Source organism: Emydura macquarii, unplaced genomic scaffold, assembly GCF_026122565.2.
Source record: "Emydura macquarii macquarii isolate MOO-44397 ecotype Brisbane River unplaced genomic scaffold, CSIRO-AGI_Emac_v2 contig_1477, whole genome shotgun sequence".
Taxonomy (NCBI): Eukaryota; Metazoa; Chordata; order Testudines; family Chelidae; genus Emydura; species Emydura macquarii.
The window spans coordinates 12,308,165-12,331,360 of record NW_027131614.1 but is presented as its reverse complement, the minus strand read 5'-3'; the positions used below and the strand labels follow the sequence as shown (position 1 = coordinate 12,331,360).

At 40.4% G+C, this 23,196-nt stretch overlaps 1 protein-coding gene across 8 annotated transcripts in view; it reads left to right on the top strand.

The window, feature by feature from the left end:
* Positions 1-23,196, top strand: part of PREX2 (phosphatidylinositol-3,4,5-trisphosphate dependent Rac exchange factor 2) — a 257,393-nt gene that overhangs the window by 101,140 nt on the left and 133,057 nt on the right. For all 8 annotated transcript variants that reach the window (XM_067553641.1, XM_067553642.1, XM_067553643.1 and 5 more), the window contains 7 exons: positions 8,134-8,237; positions 9,512-9,561; positions 10,215-10,290; positions 11,928-12,000; positions 19,048-19,190; positions 19,370-19,462; positions 20,823-20,971. In XM_067553641.1, the coding sequence (XP_067409742.1) occupies positions 8,134-8,237; positions 9,512-9,561; positions 10,215-10,290; positions 11,928-12,000; positions 19,048-19,190; positions 19,370-19,462; positions 20,823-20,971 (688 nt within the window). The remainder of the gene's footprint in view (positions 1-8,133; positions 8,238-9,511; positions 9,562-10,214; positions 10,291-11,927; positions 12,001-19,047; positions 19,191-19,369; positions 19,463-20,822; positions 20,972-23,196) is intronic.

The following is a 23,196-nucleotide window of genomic DNA, read 5'->3' as shown; positions in this document are numbered from 1 at the left end:
CCTCTCTATGCCCCATTTTATAAATAACTAGAGATAAAAGACAACTCACGTCTGAATTTTTCCAAATGGTTTTTATTGGACCAAATCAAGCCAAATACCCCGTCCTCCTTCTAGTGTCCAGGAAACTAAACTGTTATGTGCTGCGGAGAATGAACAGGGGAGACTGAAGTGCCACCAATGCCTGAGGGCCCTGCAAAGGCAGGGAACTGAATAAGTGGGATGTGTCTAGATGATCCTAACAAGTGATCCTGCTTAGTGCCTCAGAGGAAGGCGAGAAACCCCCAAAGTCTCTGCCAATCTGACCTGGGGAAAAATCTTTCCTGACCCCAAATCTGGCAATCAGTTTGACCCTGAGCATGTGAGCAAGAACCAGCCAGCCAAGCATCTGGGAACAAAGATTAGCTTAATCATCTCAGAGCATCGGTTCACCTCTTTTTGCCGTGCTGCCTCCAGCTGTGAACAATAACTGATGCTTCAGAAGAAGGCAATAAAACCCTAGACTGCATCTTACTGAAAACCCTTACTAATCCCTGCAGGCGACCATCTGAAGCGCTGAATCATGAGATTTTATAATAGTCATTGATTTAATGCTGAACTGCAAGTTCTCAACTTGGTGAGGGTAATGAAGAGCTTCCTGTTGTTGCCAGGGTCTAGAAGGAAGGCAGGGGTCTGATGTCTTTTCCAAGCACTAAAGGCAAGGATTCAGGAGAGTGGTCAGGTTAATATAAATCATGGGGATAGTGTCTGGAATGGGCTTTGTGCCTACACAACATAAATCTGAAATGTCACAGCCCTGAAGAGCTCCTAAACTAAATAAGACGAGAGTCGGGCAGTAATATTCCATCTGATACTTCCTACACAATGTCAGAGCAAAACACATTCACTGCGCTGTCCCTGTCTGGTCTGTTGGGCATGACTGATGGGCTCTGATCTCTCTCTCTCTCTGTGTGTGTGTGTGTGTGTGTGTGTGTGTGTGTGTGTAGGCTGAGGATGCTGATGCATAGATAGACGTGGAAAAAATACAATATTTTAATAAAAGTACTAAGCTTTTCTGAAGCATTGACTGTGCTTGTCCCTTCATCATTCTGAACCCCAGGACAGGAGAGATGGCAATGGAACGGTGGTGCTTTTCTCAGTGGGATATCCAAGTTGCCGTCGTCATTGTAGCACCCTCTTAAAATTGCTCCTGCCCAAGGACATTGCTGCATTTCAGCTGATTTCTCCCCAATCCAGAGTTCTAGTCTTGTTACACATCCCCACCAACTCCAAGCAGAACTGAGTCCTTATTATTTCCTTTACAACAAGTATCTCCTGTTTCTGTTAGAAGGAATATCATAAAGTCATGGTTTGTGGGGCCAGAAACATCAACCCTCTTGGACCCCATCACTCCTGAATTTAACAGGGGTCTTGAATTTGAACCTGGATTTGCCAGTAAAAATTCACTAGTGCCATGTCTATAAAGAGCTGAACCAAAACCCCAGAACCAACATCCTGTCCCTTTGGGATGTCAGAAGTCTGAATCCAGATCAGAATTCTGCACCTGGATCCCGTCTCTGGTAATAACCCATTGCTCAGTGTGGGATCAGGGAGGTTCTCAAGCATCTTCTTTCCTCTTTACACACAAAGAGAGGAAGTTAGCTCTAGGAAAGCTGTACAGTCGCTTTCACTAGCCCTTTCTAAGTCCATTCAAGAGGCTCTCACTGTACTTACCTAATGGGACATCATGTGCTTTAATGACAGACTCCATTCACCTGCTATGCCATTCTATCTCCATCCATAGTGATAGAGCAGGGGAAGGTGTTACTGATTGCCAGCTCCATAGTTCAGCCTGACACTGTGATCTTAGGGGCAGGGACTGGTCCTGAAAGAACATCCAAGATAGATGATGTCATCAACGTTGAGACATCCAATTGATGAGTTCAGCCCTCTAAACTGCCATCCAATGAGATCTTTGCATTTTGACTGACTTCACAATCAAAGTCCTAGCCTTGCTCTGTGCTCCCAACCACTAAAATCCCTAAAGCTCAAAATTGAGTGAGCAGTGTTGTGACCTGACATAGGGGGTCACAAGGCCACTCAGGGTTGGCCTGGCTGCCTGTCCATCATGGTGAGCAGTGCCCCAACCAGCAGTAGGCTGAGCAGCTGTTCCTGGCAGATCCACAGCATGACCAGCCCAGCCATTGTGAGTGCACTATATGGCTGTTTGTTGGATCCTCCCACAACTAGAACCCACTTGTGCTACATCACAGGGCTTCCCTGGACCTGGGCTAGGCTCAGACCCAGTTGCAATACCACTGAATTTTCACCTGGACCTGCCTTTGGGAGCTTGTCTTCTTACAATCTATCTTTTATATCACTGCAGGGTTTTGTGCCCAAGTCCCACTCTACCAGCTAGGCATTCTCTTGAATATAGGGATGCAATATATGGATACTGGAGGAGAAACTTTCAGACCAAGTCTTCAACTAAGTCAAAAGTAGTATTTGGGCTAGACTTAGTGAAAACCTGCTGGTTAGGTCTGGCCTATACGTGAGCACTTCACTGCTATATACAAATCACTCTACAGTGACCAGATATTAGTCCCCTTTAACTCTAGGAGGAGATGAATCATCCCCAGATGACATGAGAAGGCAAGCTCATAGATTCCAAGGCCAGAAGAGACCATTGTGATCCTCTAGTCTGACCACCTGTAAAACACAGGCCATGAAGAACTTCCCCAAAATAATTCCTAGAGTGTATCTTTTAGAAAAACATCCACTCTTGGTTTAAAATTGTCATTGAATCCACAATGACCCCTGGTAAATTTGTTCCAGTAATTTTCCATCTATTTTGAGTATGGGTGTTCTTCCCACAATTATGTACAGGAGCAGGTCTTCTGCCAGAGCTTCAAGAGCAGTCTCTATACCTATCCAGAAGAGTGAAAGAGGGGACACAGAACACTGGTAGCTGACAGGTGGCACTGTGGACTAGAGGTAGATAGCTTCTCTAAAAAATTTGACACTAGGCAATAGTTGGTGGCGTCTCCATTGTTGAGCAATGTCTCCTCAGTATTGGTCTGACTATTGCATATTTTAGGGTGAGGGGTAGATTCCTCTTGGCAAAGGAGGTGTTGTTACCAGATTTGCCCTTTACCCTGGGGTATGCTCATTTATTAGGGTTACCTTCTTGGAAGGGGGTGTGATTCTAGGGGTGATTCTACTAATGTACTGCTTGTGTTACTTGTGTGTTCATATAGCTACACGCCCCCCTCCCAATGGAGCTATCCTGCAGGACCTAAGGTTTTCAGGGCTGGGTTCCTCCAGCACCAGATTCAGATAAATCCCCCACAGATACAGACACACACATTCCAGATTAACTGAGTACATCTGAGCAGACCGTGCTATCAGCACTCTCAGCTGACCCCTAATGTGTTCCTGAACTCAGCAGGCTGGGTGACACCACACTTTCAGTGGCCACCCTTATATGCCCCTTTGCAACGCACCAGAATAGAGCACATTTCTTCAGCAGGCTGGGTCCAAACAGCACTTTCCGGCTACTCCCCTTATTTGCCCCTGGAATTAATCAGGCTGGGTCAAACAGCACTTTGAGCCGCACTCTTATTTGCCCCTGGACTCCATAGGCTAGGCAGAGTAGTACTTCCCGGCTGTCCCCTTTCATATGCCCCTTTACACCACAATTGTTCTAGCAGTAACCCCCTTGATGAGCAAACCCCATAGGATTTTTGGGCACTCCAGAGATCTTTGGCTTAGGTAAGAGAAGCGTTGCTGCAGAGCAGGATAGGGACCAAGAACACAAAGGAGTAAAATAAGTTTGGAGAGAGAGAGTGGCAATTAGCTTGATTATAACAGTTATTTTATTGCTAAGTATATAAAACTTATGATACTAATAGTAATACCATACAAGGAGAGAAAAACGATCAAATGCTTACAATACTACACAATTACAGTTGGGGTATTGGAGAAAGCTATCCCAGGTTTGATTACAAAAGTAGAAAGTTATACCTGGACTGAGAGGGAGAGAGACAAAAAGTGTGTTGGGGGAAGAAGGGGGGAAGGGGAGGTGGTCTCACCACTCCATGCAGTTCAGAGGTTCCCAGAAAACAGGCTGGTCAGCTTAGGGTCTGGAGCGCTTTGAGTCAGGCAGAGTCCCCAGCACGACCAGTCAGGAAGAGGGGAGATTCCAGTGGAACTGATGCAGAATTTGGATCCAAGCATCAGAACAGAGGTTTGACTTTGATAGGGGGTTTTGTAGACACCAGGTTTGTTTATAGATAAACAATGTCTGGACAAAAGGAGCTGATCCTTCCTGGAAGGGCATTTTTCCTTGAGAGAGAGCTCACAATGCAACCAGGATTCAGTGTTTTGCATATCAATAACTAGAATGGTCTGATAATTGCGGAGTTGGATGTGTGCGGGTGTTAGTTCATTTACATCAAGAGCAGAGATTTCCCAAAATGCAGTGCTTCCCTGCTTTGGCAATCCCAGAGTTCAGTGCATGTTCCATCTTCAATGTAGATGAGGCTTCTGTATGCCCCCTTTTTACATCTTTGATGTAGATGAGGCATGGGGAGTTGTATCTCCCTTGATGGGAGGGTTTTCCACTGCCTTTTTATATTGAAATACCTTTGGTTTCTGGGGAGGGGTATTCAGGTGAGCCAGAGAGAGAGTCGGGGTTTTGCACCCTGGTTCCCCAAGAACACAGAACTGCTAGGTAACAGTGTTGGCTGTCATTGGTAGATGTCCCATATATTCTGTACTGTTTTTCACCATCTAGGAGGAGTAGGGGTCAGAGTAATAGGTGGTGGCTCTGATTTTCATTAGTGTCTCCATGACTAGTTCTACTGTGAATGGCCCAAATTCCTGGAAGTAGGACGTTGTTTCTAGCCAAGGTCTTGTTTTGTGTTGGTGGTGGCTTATGAGACCATTCCAGTTGCAGGTGATCTTCTCTATGAATTACAATGATTTATCACAACAAGAGGACCTGGGTAGTGTGCCCGAGAAGGATAAATTAGGGTTTACTGTGTGATTTAGGAAATTAGGATTTACAGTCTGGAAAAGTTCTGCAAGGTGTGTCTTTCTTGCCACAATTTCTGATCAAGTAAACAGGAGTGGATTTAACAAATTTGTCAGATGTTGTCTGGATCATTTTTCCATTAGGCCCTTCCTGGCCTTTCACAGGGGGAGCAAATCTTCAACCTTGGCACTTCTGCAGCACAGAGCCTACCAAAGTACGTGGGCCAGCTGGACTATACAGTTGTGGAAGCTTCCATTTTGTTTGAGTATACATGGCTAGCAACGTACATGGCTACTTCCTAATTGTTTTACACAGCCTGTCAAAGTGCTGCTTAGCCTTGGTGCCTTTTGGATTAATTGCTGCCCCTGGGCACCCAAGTAACAGCAGATAACAAACATGCTTTTATCTTCATCTTCCATTTAACAATGGCCAAGGAAATCTGAGGGCTTCAGGTGACATAGTTCTTTGCTACTACTATTTAAGTATCCTTGGCTGATAAGGAAAAGTGAGGCCAGGGTGTTAGTGGGCTATGGATACTCTGAACACGTAGAATAGAAGGAGACAAATTCAGGTTATTCATCCCTCTTCATACAGTTTTTTGCATTTTTATGTGAATGATCTACAATATTTTCTTCAATAATCATTCAAAATGTCAGACTGTAGTATGTTTACTATACAGATAGAACTTTTGTCAGTAGAAAGGTTTTGGTGCCAACAATTCTTCTACTGACCTTTTAAATTGTATCCAAAATACACTAATAGATTCCCTTAAAACAGAATTAAATGAATGTTATGTGATTTCATGATGAAAAAGTTTTATATTTGAGCATGGAAGTTTGAGCCAGACATACTACTTTCATTAGTGTGTGGATCCAGCTGTGTTTCAGTGAAAATAGAATTCTTAAAATAAAGTTGAATGAACCATCTGTTTTCAGAGAGAGAGAGAGTTTGGCTGATATCCGTTATGCACGTTACAAACATTGTGCTGGGTTTTGCTAGACTCAGATAGTCACTATACTGGTCATTTATTTTCACTGTGCTGGCATTATTTTTATAATAGAGACCCCTAGTGTGCTGAACATTGTTTTCCTAGTGGATGTGTAAACTCTGTGATAATGGAAAAAGTTCTTTTTCTTTTCTTGTTTTTCCCCAATCTTGCTCTAAGGAGAAATAAATTTGCTAAACCCACCTACAAACATTGTCTTTGACATTTGAGAGGAATCATTATCATCAGTTAGTGGGATGAGCTGTCTTGCTGATAATAAGGAGCTTTGTATTTACCAAAATACACTTAAGGTTAGCTAATTTACTTAAATAAATATTAGGATTGTGTAACGCATACTGGATGAAAGAAGAACTAGATCAAACATTAGGCTCTAATTTGCACCACACCTTTTTTTAAAGGTTTCAGAAAGTTTTGTTAACTTTCTTTAATTTTATTTTCCACATTCTTGCATTTCCATGTTCCATTCATGACTGGAAGCAAGATCTACTAGAATGAAAGCCTGTTTTCACAAAATTTCCAGGCTGTTTTGCAAACTCAAGAGATTTTTGGACAATTTGGATAAGCATCTGTACTTTGGGGTATTTATCCACATTTCTGAACCATCATTGCTAAATATCCTGGCAAACTGATACCTTAGATGGGTTCTTTTTTTGTCATTCTGACATTAATAATTCAATTTTGTATATGTGATTCCCTTTGACATCAATGGAAGTTCTGTGTGTGGAACAACTACAGCGTTAGACTCATCTATGTATTCAATTAACCTTGATTAAAGAACAAAACAAAACACCAATATAGAGAAAATAAAAATACCTGCTGCTGAGTTTGAGTTCAGGTTCTCACATTTATAAATGATAATTGCAAGATTAGATTTTTACCGAATAGGTGCATGAGATGAACAGAGTAAATTTTGCCATCATTTAGCTATAACTTCCATTGAGGGTAATGTCAATTTTATCTGGGTAAGGACTCATTAAGAACATCAGGAATTGGCCCTAGAGATTTATGCATTGCAAGTATAATTATACAGGATGGTACCCTTTCTTCTTAAACATCCTTGTAAAAGAGAATAGGCATGGTATGCTTCCTGGTGCTTTTCTACTAGCCATTAACATGGGCTCTATTTAAATCTATCTATATTCTTGTATGGCCCTATTACCAAAGTATCTGAATACCTTGCAATTAATATTTTGATTCTTAAGTCATCCCGATAAAATAGGGAAGCACTACCGTCCCCATTTTATAGATGGGGAACTGAGGCACAGAGAGATTAAGTGACTTGCTCAAGGTCATAAGGAAGTCTGTGAAAGGGAAGGGAATTACATCCACATTTCCCAAGTCACAGGTTAATATGCACTGGGCTATCCTTTCTTTTGAATGGAATAATCTAGCTCTTATTTTTTAGAAATTGAAGATGAGTGTCTTTTGCAATTATGTTAACTTCAATGGGAATATTGCCAAGGTATAGAATGCAGGAAGTGCTCTGTACATCGCATGCATATGACTATTTAAAAAATCCATAACTTTGTCTCCAGGAGCTCTTGGGTGTGTAGAGACTGTGCACCTGCTGCTTTTTTGGGGTGTCGTTTACTCCCCTCCACAAGACTGGTCATCTCTGCTGGCTAGTGTGGGTTGGGTGGAAGTAGAACTATGGCTCAACCTTTTACCTATGCCTTGTACCTGCTTTGAGCTGCTGCGCACCTTTGCTGGGATGTTAGGACAGAGTAGCCCTTGTGGCTCCAAAGAGTGCAGGTCTTGCCATTCCAACTGGCTTTTTACGAGCCATGCAAGTAGGAAAGGCATCTTACGTTCCTTTCCTGCTCTCTGTGCATCAGCATAAGGGTTAGAAACAATCTGGCCCTAAGCAAAAATTTGTTTTTCTATGTATTTTTGCTATTTAAAAAAATCTTGACATTTGCTTGATCAAGTAGACCATTTCCATCTTAAATAATAGCAACATATTTTTAATTATAGAGCTATGCTGTGTCTTTATTACTGAATGTATTTGAGGTTGTCTTATAGGGAATTACTTTGTTTGTCCCCTTAATTAATCTCCTGCCTGTGCAGAAAGTTGGAATTCTTTGGCTATAACATTTCATGATTATTTTTGCTTTAGTTACAGATAAGCACCAATTCAAACCTGAACACATGCTCTACAGATTCCGTTATGATGATGGAACATACTATCCAAGAAGTGAAATGCAGGATGTGATTTCCAAGGTACAAAACTGCTCTTATCAGTAAAAATGGGTCAAGTACAGAGGTCCTAGTTAAAAATCATGCAAAAAGTATTGTATTAGGAAAAACTCTGTCCCTGGACATCTGTCTACTTCTCACAGTAATGTGAATCAGAGTTAAATATGTATATCTGTAGGCAGATTTTGGCTCTTGGCTTATTGCTAATCATATTTTGAATACAGAAACTGAGAAATATGTTTCCAAAAATGATTTTATCCAGGAAATACTACATTACACAAACATATGAAGCATATACTGCCCACCTTTTTGAATGACTAGAATAGAAACAACAGTTTACTGTATTTTTCAGTCCACTTATGTTCAGTGAAAAGAAACAGAGTATGGGAGTATAGACCAGAATTTCTTTTTGTCTGTATCCGAGTGGCTTTTGATATTCCTGTAGTGTGTGAAGGGTGTATTGGCTTATCAAAGGTCAGCTGATTTTTAATGGAGATATGCAGGTTGTATGATCTCCACCCTGACACTGTAACCAGATTAAAACAAAGTCAATAGAGTCATCTTTAGTCCCTTTGATGTTCCTAAATTTGTGATTCTGTGGTCCTGATACAGTGGAAACTAGGATTGTTTTACCACTGTAGTGTATGCCATAATCTTAATTCTATTTTGTTAAATCTGTTTATGAATAGTTATGTGCTTTTTAAGGAGGATTTTGTGATTAAAGCATTAGAAACCAAATATATATATATATGACTCTTTATTAAAAGTTTTAAAACTTTTGAACCACTTTACATCTAATTTTATTTGGCTTGCTTGCTGATACAGTGGGTCATGTTCAATTTGACTTTCTGGCAATAAACATTAATACACTTTATTTTTCTCCTCTCTAGTAACTCAGTTTGTTAGGAATCCTCATTTGCACAGAAAGTCTGCTTTTCTTTGAAAGTTTAACACATATATTTCTTTTAAACTAGTGTATTTTTAAATAAATCTTTTAATACTGCACTAAACCTAATCTTCTTTACATAACTCTGATTTCTAAGATTAATTAGAAAAGCCTATGATAATTTAGTCACAAATATTATTTTTCTTGTTACCTAGAGGTTTATTGAACATCAGAAATAAGTTTGGTGTATGAAAACTTATCTATGAAATGAATGTTCACTTTTTTCTATTCTACATTTTTAAAATATAAGTTAAGTGCATAATTTTGAATGGATAAGTTTTGTCAGAATATGCATTGAATGGTATTTGCTTCAGTGTAAATGTGGATTTAAACATATCTATATCATTAACAGGGTGTAAGACTGTACTGTCGTCTTCACAGTCTGTTTACTCCAGTGATAAGGTAAGTCCAGCTGTGAAGTTCTTAGTGACTTATTTAGAACAAGTGTATACCTTTGTATACTGTAGATACTATATACAAACACAGAGCCAAATCCGAACCTGTGTTTCAAGGGATGCGTTAATGGGGAAGAAATTGTAGAGAGAGTGCCCCCAAAGTAGCAACAGGATGGGATTCCAAACTAGCACTTAAAAGTACTGGATACTGTCCCAAGCTGACTTGTATAGACAATGCCCCAAGTGTCATGTTCACTGAGTAAGTGGGGATCAAGTTTGTCAGGGCAGTTTAGTAAGGCTTCTGGAAAAATCTAGTTCATATTGGGCATGCTCAGAGGCTTACCCATACCATAGTCCAGTCACATTCATGCTAGCACTATATATCTCACTTGGAGAGTCACTCCCATACTTGTAACATGATGCCTATCCTTACACCCAGGGAACATGGTTGGCTACCTAGGGACAAATCCAGCCCTTCTCCCCACTCCTATCTACACTGTAGGCTTTGACTTGCTCCATCTAAGGAGTTGAGACCTCAGGGCAGCTTCTGCAGCTCTATTTTTAAGGTACAGAAAACTATTAAAAACAACCCCATTGATCATGCTTGTGTCAATGTGTGTGTAAAACACAGGATTATTATTATTTTTTTTTTTTTAACAGGGATAAAGATTATCATCTGAGGACCTATAAATCTGTAGTCATGGCTAACAAACTGATAGACTGGCTAATTGCACAGGCAAGTGTACCCTTGCGTTGATTTAGTTTTCTGCATTATGAATTTAACTTCCTAACATGGAAAGTTGTAATTTACCATGTAGAAGAAAATGGAAACACTTTGTCTAAAAGTTTTAATTATTAGAACAGAATGAATGTAAATATTCTATTGATTCTGTAAAACAGCAAAAATCAGCTGTCCATGGCCGAATGCTACTTTTCCTGTGTTGCACATTGATCTTTTAATTTTTCATGCAGCTTAGCTTCTTGATTCTTTCAAAATGCTAGCACTTTGTGTAATAATGTGTATAGTTTTAGTTAAAATGAATAGTGTGTGAATCTGCAAATTACTGACTTAATGGTCAAAAAGAAGTGGCAAGGAGAAGTTCACAACCAGTGAATTCAGTTTGTTTTAGGCAAGATCGCGGTTTGTATTGGAAGACAATAGGAATAACTTCTTTGTTGAATAAAGTTGTACCAATATTTTCCTAATGTTGCTGCTTTTCTGCAGTCTGATTCTGTGATCCCATTATGGAGGTGCTGCGGAATGTGAAAAGAACTATTAGTGTTTTCTTTGGGAATAGTATGACAGAGTAGATGTAAGAATTCTTCCTTTTCAACACTGGTCATATATATTGGAACAGCTCAGGGCCTGATACTTGTACAGATTATAAATAAAAGATAACATTATTGTTTGAGTATGTTTAAATATAGATGGCAACATGTGTGTTCACATAAATGATGAAAGAGCATAGAAATAAAGTAGGCAATGTATTGAATGAAGAAGATAATTTGTGAAAATAAGTCTTAGAATCAGAAAAAGTTAGAAAAAAAATGAAAATCTCTTATGAACTTTAGTTTTGATGATTGTCAATAAATATTCAGTATAAATATACAATGTAATATTAACAAAAAGATTCAATATTTTATGGGAAAATGTTTTGGCTAATAACAAACAATAGGTGGCATCACTGAGATGATGGAAAATGTGTGTTGTCATTTAGGAGCACAATCTGCCCATGATCATTGTGTAGAACTTGCCGCTATTCCAATGTGATTTCTGTGTATGATATGAAGATAAATAGGTTCAGTTTTTCTGAATTACTATTCATTCTTATGTTCTTATATGACTAAGGGAGGATATGATAGAGGTCTATAAAATCATGAATTGTGTGGACAAAATTAAAAAGGACATGTTATTTATCCCTTCATTTAACTCAGGAATCAGAGGTCACTCAATGAAATTAATAGGAAGCAAGCCTAAAATAAAAATAAGGAAGTACTTCATATCAAACACAGTCTACCTGTGGAACTCATTGCCAGGGGATGTTGTTATGGCTAAAAGTATAACGTGGTTAAAAAAATAATTAGATAAGTTCATGGAGGATAGGTCCTTGAAAGGCTATTAGCCAAGATGGTCAGGGACACAACCCTATGCTCTGGGTGTCCCTAAACCTCTGACTTCCAGAAGCTGGAAGTGAACAACAGGGTATGGAGTACTCTATAAATTGCCCTGTTCTGTTCATTTCCTCTGAAGTATCTGACATTGGTCACTGTCAAAAGACTGGATGCTGGGCTAGGACCATTGGTCTGAGCCATTATAACCATTTGTATGTTCTTATGCTCTTATATTACATAGCGCTTATTATGGTTTAACAGGGAGATTGTCGGACCAGGGAAGAAGCAATGATCTTTGGTGTAGGACTTTGTGACAACGGGTTTATGCACCATGGTAAGTAAATTCTGTACACGCTAAAGGTCACATGTTGTTGAATTCCTTCTGCACAGCAGGAAAATGGTAAAGGGACCTCCCCAAGAGATTAGAAAAGGGTGATGGGCAAGTTAGTAAATGATTTCAATGTGTACCTGAAAAGAGGGAGCTGTCTGGAAATTTAAAAAACAAATATTTAACTAGGTTGTATTATTTTAGATTACATTAATAGTGTAGGGAAGAGTATATGCAAGTGTGGAGTGGGGCTTTCATTCTTTTTTCAATCTCTTTGAAGGATTTATGGAGGATTTTTTATTAATAATCACTTAGACAGTGGTAAAAATTCATCCTGCTATTCAAATATAGAGTGAGACTGTAAAGATCAGTGGGACTCGATACCAGGCAGTCAACATCCCTACACTATCACCTGGCAGCAGCTGTAACCTGGTCACACCTCCTGTGACCCACAATCCAGAGATTCAACACCATGGGAAGTTCCGACTTGAGAAATCTGACTGGTGGTGGTTTTGGCAATCCCTGATTGGCTCCTGGTCTTTATATTAGTGATCCCTGATAGGCTTCTTGTCTCTATATAAGCCTATGGGGCATACCAGGAAGTGTCCAGGCAACCATGTGCATCCCTAGTTAGGTGTCATGATTGCTCTGTTTCTCTGTTCCTGAACTTCAGGTATTGACCTCAACTATGATATGGATTCTGGCTACTGGCTGACCCCTGAAACTCCAACATGGACTCTGATACCTGGTATTGACCCTCAGCCTGATTCCTGACTCTGGCTTGACCCTCTGTTTGACCCCTGGATTCAATTCCAGAATCTCAATCCCCCGCCACTAGTTCTACCTCCCTTTTGCCCAGTATCCTGACCATTTGCCTAGACCACCCCAACCCAATCCTAACAGCATGTCCCAACGGGCGCTAGACACACCTGAATGGGTTGGCAGCCCGCAGGAGGAACTTCCCATGTTGCTGACACAAGCAGTGCAGCTCTCATCTGAGAACCAGACCATGTGAGTGCAGACCACCCATTTACTTGACGAAAATGCTGTGCTATGGGCCCAGCTGACACAGTATGCCACCAAGAACCAGATGCTGAGAGAGCCAGCAGCCTGCTTGCAGGACAAGAACACTGTGCTATAGCACATCCGGACCGTGGGCCAACAGTCCCCATCTCAAATGTTTGAATGGAGATTGCAAAAATTTAGGGGTTTCATCAGCCAATGTCACCTGCTGCATACCCAGTTCTACTCCACTGACCAGGCCAAAGCAGGACTCATAATTAGTCTCCTGTTGGGGAGAGATGCTGGAGTGGTCTTTGCCCCTAATGGAACAGTGCCCAGCACTGTCAAACTGAGATGCTTTTCTTTAGGCCTTCTCTATTTTTGACAACTCCCACTGTGCCCACTTTGTGGAAGCAGCCATGTGGAAACTATGGAAGGACAGGGACTGGTTGCCTCCTAAGATGCCCACTTCAGGCTACTCATCTAATGGAATGAAGCTGCTTAGCTCATGTAATCCCCACTGGAATTGGTAGAAGAGATCAATTATGAGCTGGCTCACATGGAAACCCCAACTCACCTAGATGCCTTCATCGGTCTTACCCTATGCATTAAGTGACAAGAAGAGAGGAAATAAGCTGCACTGCCACTGAGCTGATGTACCCCAATACCCATCTGTGGCCTGGTCCCAGAACCTATGCAAATCGATGCAGCCCTTCATCACATGACCACAAGGAAAGAGACCACTGGCAGTGCCACAGCTTGTGTTTCTATGGTGGAGAATCTGGCCACACACTTGCTTAGCTGCCCATTATGAGCTTCTGCTCAAAAAAAGTAGGGAAATGACCAAGACCTGGCCCAGTGAGGGGGACAAGCCTGGGTGGACCCAGGGAAATCCATCCACAGGCTGCCTCCCACTTCTTACTGATGCATGTCCAAGGCACGGTGAGCCCTTATCGCACTTGCAAGTCCACGTTTGCTTGCATGTCTCAAGGAAACCCTTACAAATACCCCTAGTGGGTGCTTGCGGACTCCAGGGCTGTGCACAGTTTTATAGATTCTGATATGGCACAAGTCTTAGGCATCCTGCTGCAACAAAAAATGGACCCCAACCTTTTAGAGATTATAGATGGCTCGCTGATGCCTTCAGGCCCAGTAACACTGGAAACGGTACTCCTGGAAGTTGTTATCTCGAACCATACAGAGATCCTATGGTTCAGAGTAATCAACTCATCACACTTTCTCATAATTCTCAGCATCTTGTGGTTGGCCGTTCACAATCTTCATGTCCTTTCGTGTGGGTGGAAAGTCAGTTTCCGCTTTGAATTCTGTCATTTGCCTGTGTGCATCATCAGATGAGTCTCGGACTCAAGATGCCCCCTCTATCCTGAGTTCAGGACACTGCTGAGGGGCCCATGGGCCAAGGCTGTGGCCCATCAGGGACCCCCCCTTAGAACCAACTTCTGCCCTTTCTGCCAAGTACCATGAGTACCTGAATGTTTTTGAGAAGAAGAATGTGGATGCCTTCCCACTGCGCCTGGACTATGATTGTCCAATTGAGCTGCAACCTGGAGCCAAGATATCTTTTGGCTTCATCTATGCCATGTCAGAGCCAGAGCAGGTCGCTCTGCCATCCTATCTCTAGGAGAATCTGGCTAAGGGACTTATCCATCCCTCCATCTCCTCTGCTGGGGCCTCAGTTCTTTTTGTTAAAAATAAAGATGTGACCCTGCTTTTATGTGTGGATTACTAGTTCCTCAGCCTAGTAACCACCTGAAACTGGTACCCTCTGCTACTCATTCTGGAATTTTTGGAATCAGCCCAAGCTTGTTTACCAAGCTTGACCTGCATGGAGCCTATAACCTGGTGTGGATCTATGCAGGGGATGAGTGCGAAGCTACCTTTTGAACCTAGTACAGCCACTACGAATATTTGCTAATGCCATTCAATCTTACAACAGCATTCCAGAACTTTGTGAATGACATATTTCATGACCTTCTACACCAAGGAGTCATAACCTATTTTGATGACATACTCATCATCTTGGAGAGCCCCAAGCGGCATGCTCAACATATCTGGTCAGTTCTGGATCGGCTCCACTGACATGGCCTAGATGCAGAACTTCTAGGTGAAGTGAAGTGCAGCTTCAATCAGCAGTCCATGGTGTTTTTGGGATACATCTTGTCCCCTGTGGGCTTCCGAATGGACTCCAGGAAGGTGGATGCTGTTTGGATCTGGGCAGCCTCTCGGAACATCATGGAGCTGCAATGCTTCCTGGAGTTCACTAATTTTTGTACACACTTCATTCCTTGGTTTTCAGATCAGATAGCCCATGGAAAAGCTCTTCTACAAATATCCCTCCGTTCACCTGGTAAACAGGCATTCAACAAACTCAAGATGGCCTTCACCAGTACTTCACTTCTGATTCATCCTGATCCATCATTGGTCTTTGTTGTTGAGACTGACGCATCTAATGTTGCAATTTGGACAATACTTTCCCAGAGATCTGGCCCCCAACAGCAACTGCTCCCTTGTGTCTATTATTCTCAGAAACACACACCAGCAGGACAAAATTATGAGATTTTAGATAAGGAGCTTCTAGCAATCAAAGCCACCTTTGGGGAATGGTGTTAGGACCCGCCTGCCCACCCTCCCCCCAGTCCTTTCAGTTCTTAGTTCGCTGACAGAAGCAGAAGTCCAGAGTCCAGCAGCAGGCAATACAACAGGTTTATTAGGATCTTTTCAAGCAAGCATCCATTACGACCCCTCCAGTCCTTTACACCAATAAATCTTTTCCCCTACTTCCTGTTTTACCTCAGTTTTTATAATGTATCTTAATCAGTCATTTCTTTAACAATATTACAGAATGATTCTTTAAACAATCCTAACATATTGTAACATAATTCTTTAACTAATCATATCCCACCAGCTTAACTGATCACACTTAGTTATGCAACAGTCAGAAACAATCAAAGAACCAGACAGAAATCATTCAAATAGATAATAGAGAATTGGGTACCATAAAGACAAAACAATAAGGAGTGTAGATTTTACAACCACAACTGTTGATAAATAATTCTTTTGCCAGACAGAATGCTATCAAACCAAGTTTCCTTTAAACATTCTAGGATCTTTTCTTTATCTGGAGGTGTTAGACTGGATCACCGTCTTAACATCTAATACCAAGCTGTTATGCTGGAATGTGCATATGTGTCTGCACGCTTCACAGCTTATGGCTGTATCTGAGCCAAAGTACAAGGCCTCAGACTGTCATAGTGAGAAAAGGTCTGTGGTTTTGATTCTTTGTTTTATACCCCTATAACCAACTAAATGATAAGGATATACTTACAAAACATGAGCCTTTACAGGCAGGCCTGAATATCTATATACTAACAAATGGCACCACCAACTTGAAGGTGCCCGACATCTAATACAGGAGTATACAGATCATAAAATCTCAGTATCTGAGACGGGTAAGAAGCTGAACCAAAGACAGCTTTGATGGACCTTTTACTTCACATGCTTTAATTTTACTATCACCCAGAACAAGGCAGATGATGCCCTGTACCAAAGAGGGGACTACTTCCCCTTCCACTCCCACTCCCACACTAAGCCACCGCACTTCCTCAGGCCCCACAATTTCCTGGATGCCACTATTCCACAAGACCTCTTGAGCCTAATCCATTCAACTGTGAAGGAGGATCCCATCCCCATGGACCTTGAAGCAGTAAATAAGGAACAACAAGAGGTGTGGGATTGTTTGCTTTACGTCAAGGGCCACTTATATTCCACCAGGATACTTCCAATGGGAAGGGCTGTGGCTCTGTCATGACACTCCATCAGTTGGTCACTTTGTTCTCCTCGTGTCTTATCACTTAGTTGCCTGCTCCTTCTGATGACCCAGGATGTGTGCAGTGGTCCACTCCTATAGCAACTTCTGTGAGCTATGCGCTTGCACCAAGAAGCTGTGAACAAAGCCCCTCTGCACCCTAATGCTTTCAGAAAGCCTGTTTAGACCCTGGGTGGCCATAACCTTGGATTTAATAGTTGAGCTTCCTGTGTCTGCTGGGCACACAGTTGTTCTTGCAGTGGTAGACCAACTAACTAAAATGGCCCACTTCACTCCCTTTGTGCATTTGCCTTCTGCAGAAGAAATGACCTAGCTCTTGGTGATACATGTCATCTGTCTACACGGACTCCCTGAATGGATTACATTCAATTGAGGACCACAATTCATCTCACGGTTTTGGCATGAAACTCTATGGTTGTTCGGGGTCTACAGTCATACATCCTCTGTTTACCATCCACAAATTGATGGCCAGTCTGAAAAAATAAATCAGGTTTTGGAACAATACCTGCAATACTGTACAAATTATCACCAGAATGACTGGACAGATCTTCTGCCCCAAGCAAACTTTGCCTACAGCATCACCAACCATGTCTCCATTGGGCAGAGACCTTTTTACATGAACTTTGGGTTACATCCCTGTCTCCACCTGACCATACCCACCACTTCTATGAACCCCACAGCCCTGACAGGATCCAGCAGATCCATGAGGTCCAGCAGGAGCTTAAAACACATCTTGAGAATGTGCAGGACTACAAATGACATGCTGTCTGCATTGGGAAGGCCCAGCATTTACTATGGGACAGAAGGTGTGGTGCTCTGCACAACACCTCTGCATGGGCCATCCCTGTTGCAAACTGGACCACCAGCACCTTGGCCCATATCCAATTAGTCAGGTGATCAACCCTGTAACCATATGGCTCCCACTGCCCAGATACTTCTAGGTACAACCAGTGTTTCATGTATCTCTTTTAAAGCCAGACGTTGGCAACCCATTTGCACATCGATCACAGTCCCCTCCTCCCCTAGTGCAGATCCAGGGTCATGATAATGGTCTATGAAATATTGGACTTGAAAATGAAATGTGGCTCCCTCTGGTATCTCATTGACTGGGAAGCATATGGCCATTCAGAGCAATCTGGTAGCCAGCAGCCCAGGTCCACATACCTGACCTCATGACAGCCCTCTGTGCACCCCATACAGACAAGCCGAGGACCTTCCTAGTGGGGGAAAAGGTAATGTCAGGATCAGAGAGACTTGAACCCACCAAGGGCTATCAAGCAATCAACATCCCCCAGTGCCAGCTGTAACCTGGCCACTTCATCTCACCCACAATCCACTGAGATTCAATGCCACTGGTCGTTCTGCCTCAAGGAATCTGACTGACATTAGCGATCCCTGATTGGTTCCTTGTCCCCATATAAGCGCCTCAGCTTGACTCTTGGCCCTGCTACTAGTCCTGCTTCCCTTTACCCAAGATCCTGACAAAGACATGATTCCTGCACAGATGCGTTTACAGTAGACAACACTAATGCAGAAAGACAAGACATGTTGTAAGAGTTCAGAAAAGGGAGACTGTGGGGACGAATAATGAGAAGAAAATAGAAGGATTGCTATAAGTGAAATTCTAAAGAGCAATTGAAGAGAGTAGAGGCATTTGATGAATGAGAATGAGAGGGGTATGGGAGGAGCGTGATGAAGTGTGAAGCAGAGAGAGTGGCTTAGGGGAAGAGAGAGACAAGAATATCAGGAGGAGTCTAGAGAGAAAAAAGGGGAAAAAAGGGGAATAAGAGCAGAGATGTATTTAGGGTTTTGAAGATGAAGACAAGGAGGCTGAATTTGATGCCATCAGAGACAAGAATCCAATAAAAGGATTCAAGGCATAGGTCATCTGACTGAAACAAAAGGAAGGAAAGATGATTTCCCCAACAGCATTTTAGAGAAACTGGGAGAAGTGGAAGAGAGAGGAGGCCTTAACTGCCCTTCAGCCTTTCTTTTAAAAAAAAATTTTTTTTTAAATCATTTTAAAATATAGTTAGAAAGTGTAATTTATTATGAAAATTCAAACTCCTATAGAGTAGAATTAACTCAAAAATAGCATTGTAGCATTTAATCTATATAAGTGCTTTATCAATATTTAACTCTTTTAAAAACATGTTTGGGAATTCATAATAAAAGGATTAATCTTTGTGTTTTGTGTCATGCAGTCTTAGAAAAAAGTGAATTTAAAGATGAGCCACTTCTTTTTCGTTTTTTTGCGGATGAAGAAATGGAAGGATCAAATATGAAGCACAGGCTTATGAAACATGATTTAAAAGTAGTGGAAAATGTCATAGCCAAGTCGCTATTGGTAAGTTAACAAACTGAATGATTCTGAGTTTTGGCAAGCAATAAATAGGATTCAGTAGTGTTAAATATAAGTCTTGCATTATTGTTTAATGGAAAGGCAATTTGTGTAATTCTGTTTATTTTTACCACATTTTTAATAAGATTTCAGTTTATAATATTTTAAACAATTTTATTTTTCAGATTAAATCTAATGAAGGCAGCTATGGTTTTGGTTTAGAAGACAAAAACAAAGTACCAATTATTAAAATAGTGGAGAAAGGGTCAAATGCTGAGGTAACATACTGATATGTAGTCTGACATTTTGCTCTGTTTTATGATGATGATCACATGTTGTATTTTGTGATACAATTGTGAAAATTTTGCACTTTTAGATAATAAAATGCAGTGTTTCAATTTGGCTATTTTTCAAGAAAAAAAGTGTAGTTTTTAATTGTTTTTATCACTTTTGTTTATAACCAAGCTAAGACTATTGTTATTTCTATCATTTTGTATTTACTTGTGATTTTATATTACATGAATTTAGAGATGCAATAAATAAATTATAAACATATTTATTTTCATGTGCTGCATAGAGTACAGTGGAAGAAGCACTGTTAAGTAGAAAATGTAATGAATGAAAATAAAACAGGTGTGCTACTCCTCAGACATATATATTTGATTTATTTCACATAAATGTGGTTTCTCTCAAGGCCTTTATGGTTTTTATTTGTAATAATGTAAACTATAGAGATTGTGATGTTGAAAGAGTAAATTAGAGGGATTGTGTGTTTATGTTAGCATTGCTTCAGATAAAACTCAGTAATGTGTATACACACAGTTCCCATTGACATAAATGGGAGTTACTGTACATATACAGAAAAGTGTGACAGTAAAATATTTTGAGATTTTATTTTATAAGAAAGAATTTTGGAGTTGGTTTTAAAGACCTTTATATCTCATTGTGGAATAGGGGATTAGGATAAAAAGAGCTCTGGTAACTTTCCATAATTCCATTTTGTTTTAGTCAACTATCTAGTACTGCCCTGTTCCCAAGTTGCAGTTAGACTTGGAGAATGCCCTGAGTAGCTCTGTACATCTTGCAACATTCTAGCTTTCTTCCCTAGTTGACCAACAGTTTAAAGGGTCTCTTTGACCTGATGTGTTGTATCTCTCACTCAAAGGTGTGAAACACAAAACTCTTGAGGTTTTTGTTTGTTTTTCTAACATTAAATATTCACATGCTTCTTAAAATACTCAGCAAGTCCCTATATTTCAGTTTCTTTAGAGAACAACAGGTAGGCAAGTTAGTTAATGTGGTAATTATAAAAGTTGACCCAATAAAAGCAGTCTTATCTATATTATATTAATAATTATAACTATTGATTTGTACTGTAGCAGTGTCCAAAGAGCCCAGTCAAGATCAGGGCCCTTTATGCTAGGTGCTTTTGAAACTTAGAGTTTACAGTCCACTTTTTGCCAGGTATAGTTTAGGGCTGTTTTGTTCATGCTGTATGTAGGAGTCTAAAAAGAATGTCTGTATCACTGACTCCTAATGGGCCTCTCTATAGGCAGACAAAATCAACACAATTATGGTTATAAAAATCAAACAAAACAAAACAAAATGCTCAAGTGTTGTTTTTTTCCTCTCATCTAGATGGCAGGCCTGGAAGTTGGGAAAAAGATCTTTGCCATTAATGGTGACCTAGTTTTTTTGAGACCCTTCAATGAAGTGGATTGCTTCCTGAAAGCATGCTTAAACAGCAGAAGGCCTCTCAGGGTACTTGTGAGCACAAAACCAAGGGAGTAAGTTGTGCTTCCTGTTTTGGGAATTTTAAAAATAAAATTGAAGTGAATTCTAGAAGGCTAATGTCTAGATAGTATTAAACAGGAAAAAGCATTGATTTAATATTACTGTATTATTGGGATAAGGTGTTCCATTGTTGAAAGGTTAATTAAATTGTTTAAATGGCCCTTATAAAGTTATCTGAGCAGCAAACGTGTTATTCTTGAATAATAAAATGATTGATATAATATCAACATGCAGGCCCTAAATCTAATCTTATTTAGCTAATCAATCTGCTTTCAATTACATTTATCTGTCAACAACAGCAAAGGGAAAATATCAGTCACTTTTGTTGTTCAAGCCTGTCATTTAAATACACACAGAAACCACAAGTGTAAATGAAATTTCCATGAATATATAGGCAGTCTTGATCCACTTATCTGATATTCTGTTTATTAAAAACATCCTCTGTCTGGAAACTATGTCCTGACCTCACCTGGGTTAGACTCAGTCGTCTAGTGGGTCTCTTGCATTTCTGTTCTGGTTCTACAAATAAAATACATAGGATTAAAAAGTAAACCCGTCAACATATTAACAGTTAAACTCCTTGCAATACAATATTTATGACAATTCTTACCTAAATGGCATCTTCTTTATGTAAAAGAAGAATGGAGTGCCTGTTTACTATGCAACTTCTTCAGTTCTTTTCATCTATGTGTAAGCCTTAAATACATGTGTTCAATATAAACAGAAGAATTGAAAGGCTTGATTTAACCCTTACTTACACCACATAGGTCCATTCAATTTAATGGAGTTATTCCTGATTTACACCAGCCTAAGAGAGCGGAGATTCAGACCCAAAATGACAGTAGGGGCTAGACTGTGACTTGGACTACATGGATGCCTGGGATAAGAGGGAATCAGAATCACCCTCGCCTTTACACACATGCACAGGCTAACTGCAATGTGGGTCTGCATTGGAAGAAAAAATAATTGTCCTGCCATACACACTCCCAGAGCAGGGGGGTATCTTGGCACTGGGATGGCCCAGCTAATTAAACCCACCCAGAATGATGAGGAAAGCAAAGAAAGAATTGTGCCCCAGAGGAGTGGCTCTCCAGATGTACTCTTAGGATGATGCATTTTACATATTACTTTTGTTTGGGGCTGTGTGTGAGGTCCCCCTAAACCTTTGTAGTAATATATGTATTTATTTATGAGTTTGTGCTAACCTTTGGTTTCTTCCCTTTTGTTTCTTGTTTCAAAAAATGTATTTACTGCTTTCCTTCTCTGGCACAGTCTGCAAGGTAAAGGCCTCTCTATTAAGAACCAAATTTAAAGTACAATACACTATATACAGCGAATATAATAAACAACTTTTTCATTGTTTTCTTCATGCATCTCTCCAGTATTTAAGGGTTCATGTATGAAAGTAGTTTTCTGCTTTCAAGGTTGGGTACCTCATCTCTGAGACAATTTTATCCAATTGACTAGTGAGGGGACACTATAGGATTGATTACCATTTAAGTCTTAGCATGTGCTTTGAATGCTCTCAAAAATGAGTTGTGGGATGGATTGCAAAATTTATCAATGTCTGCTGAAACTGTGGCGTTAAGGAGAGGCCTGATCCTGAATTTCTTATTCAGGAAAAATTCCCTCTGAAGTCTGTGGGACTACTTGTGAACAAAAGCTTCAGGATTGAGTATCATATCAGTAAAAATAGAAAAGCTTAACATTTGCAGGCTAGTTGGTTCAGTGGGTCTGGGCTTTGGCCTTTTACCTGTGTAGACCTCAGTTCAAATCTTGATAGAGTTCCTAAGTGAAAATGAATATGTCTCAACTTTTGTGCACAACACAAAGCCAGCTTCAACTAATGAGTTCTACAAGACTCAGGCTTTGCATAGTTTCGCCTAGAGTGTGTATATGAAGCAGGGAGAGATGCTTATATAATGCATTCTGTGTGGAAATTTTGCAAAGTGAGACCATTGAGTTTTCCCCAGCTGCAGTTAATAGCCAAGAGTCTTTAAAAGTATGTTTGTAAAATATGTCAGTTTTTAGAGAGGCTCATGGACTGCAAAAGGTTTTGGATTCTGGCTCTGCTTATAATTGTCTCCAAGTGCCAATCATATTTTCAGCTTCCCCTGCTATAAACAAGAAGTGATGTAATGAAGCTGATTTATACTCAACGCTATATTTGAATAAGATTTTTTTTTTTTACAATATTGGATGAACGTATTTTAAAATT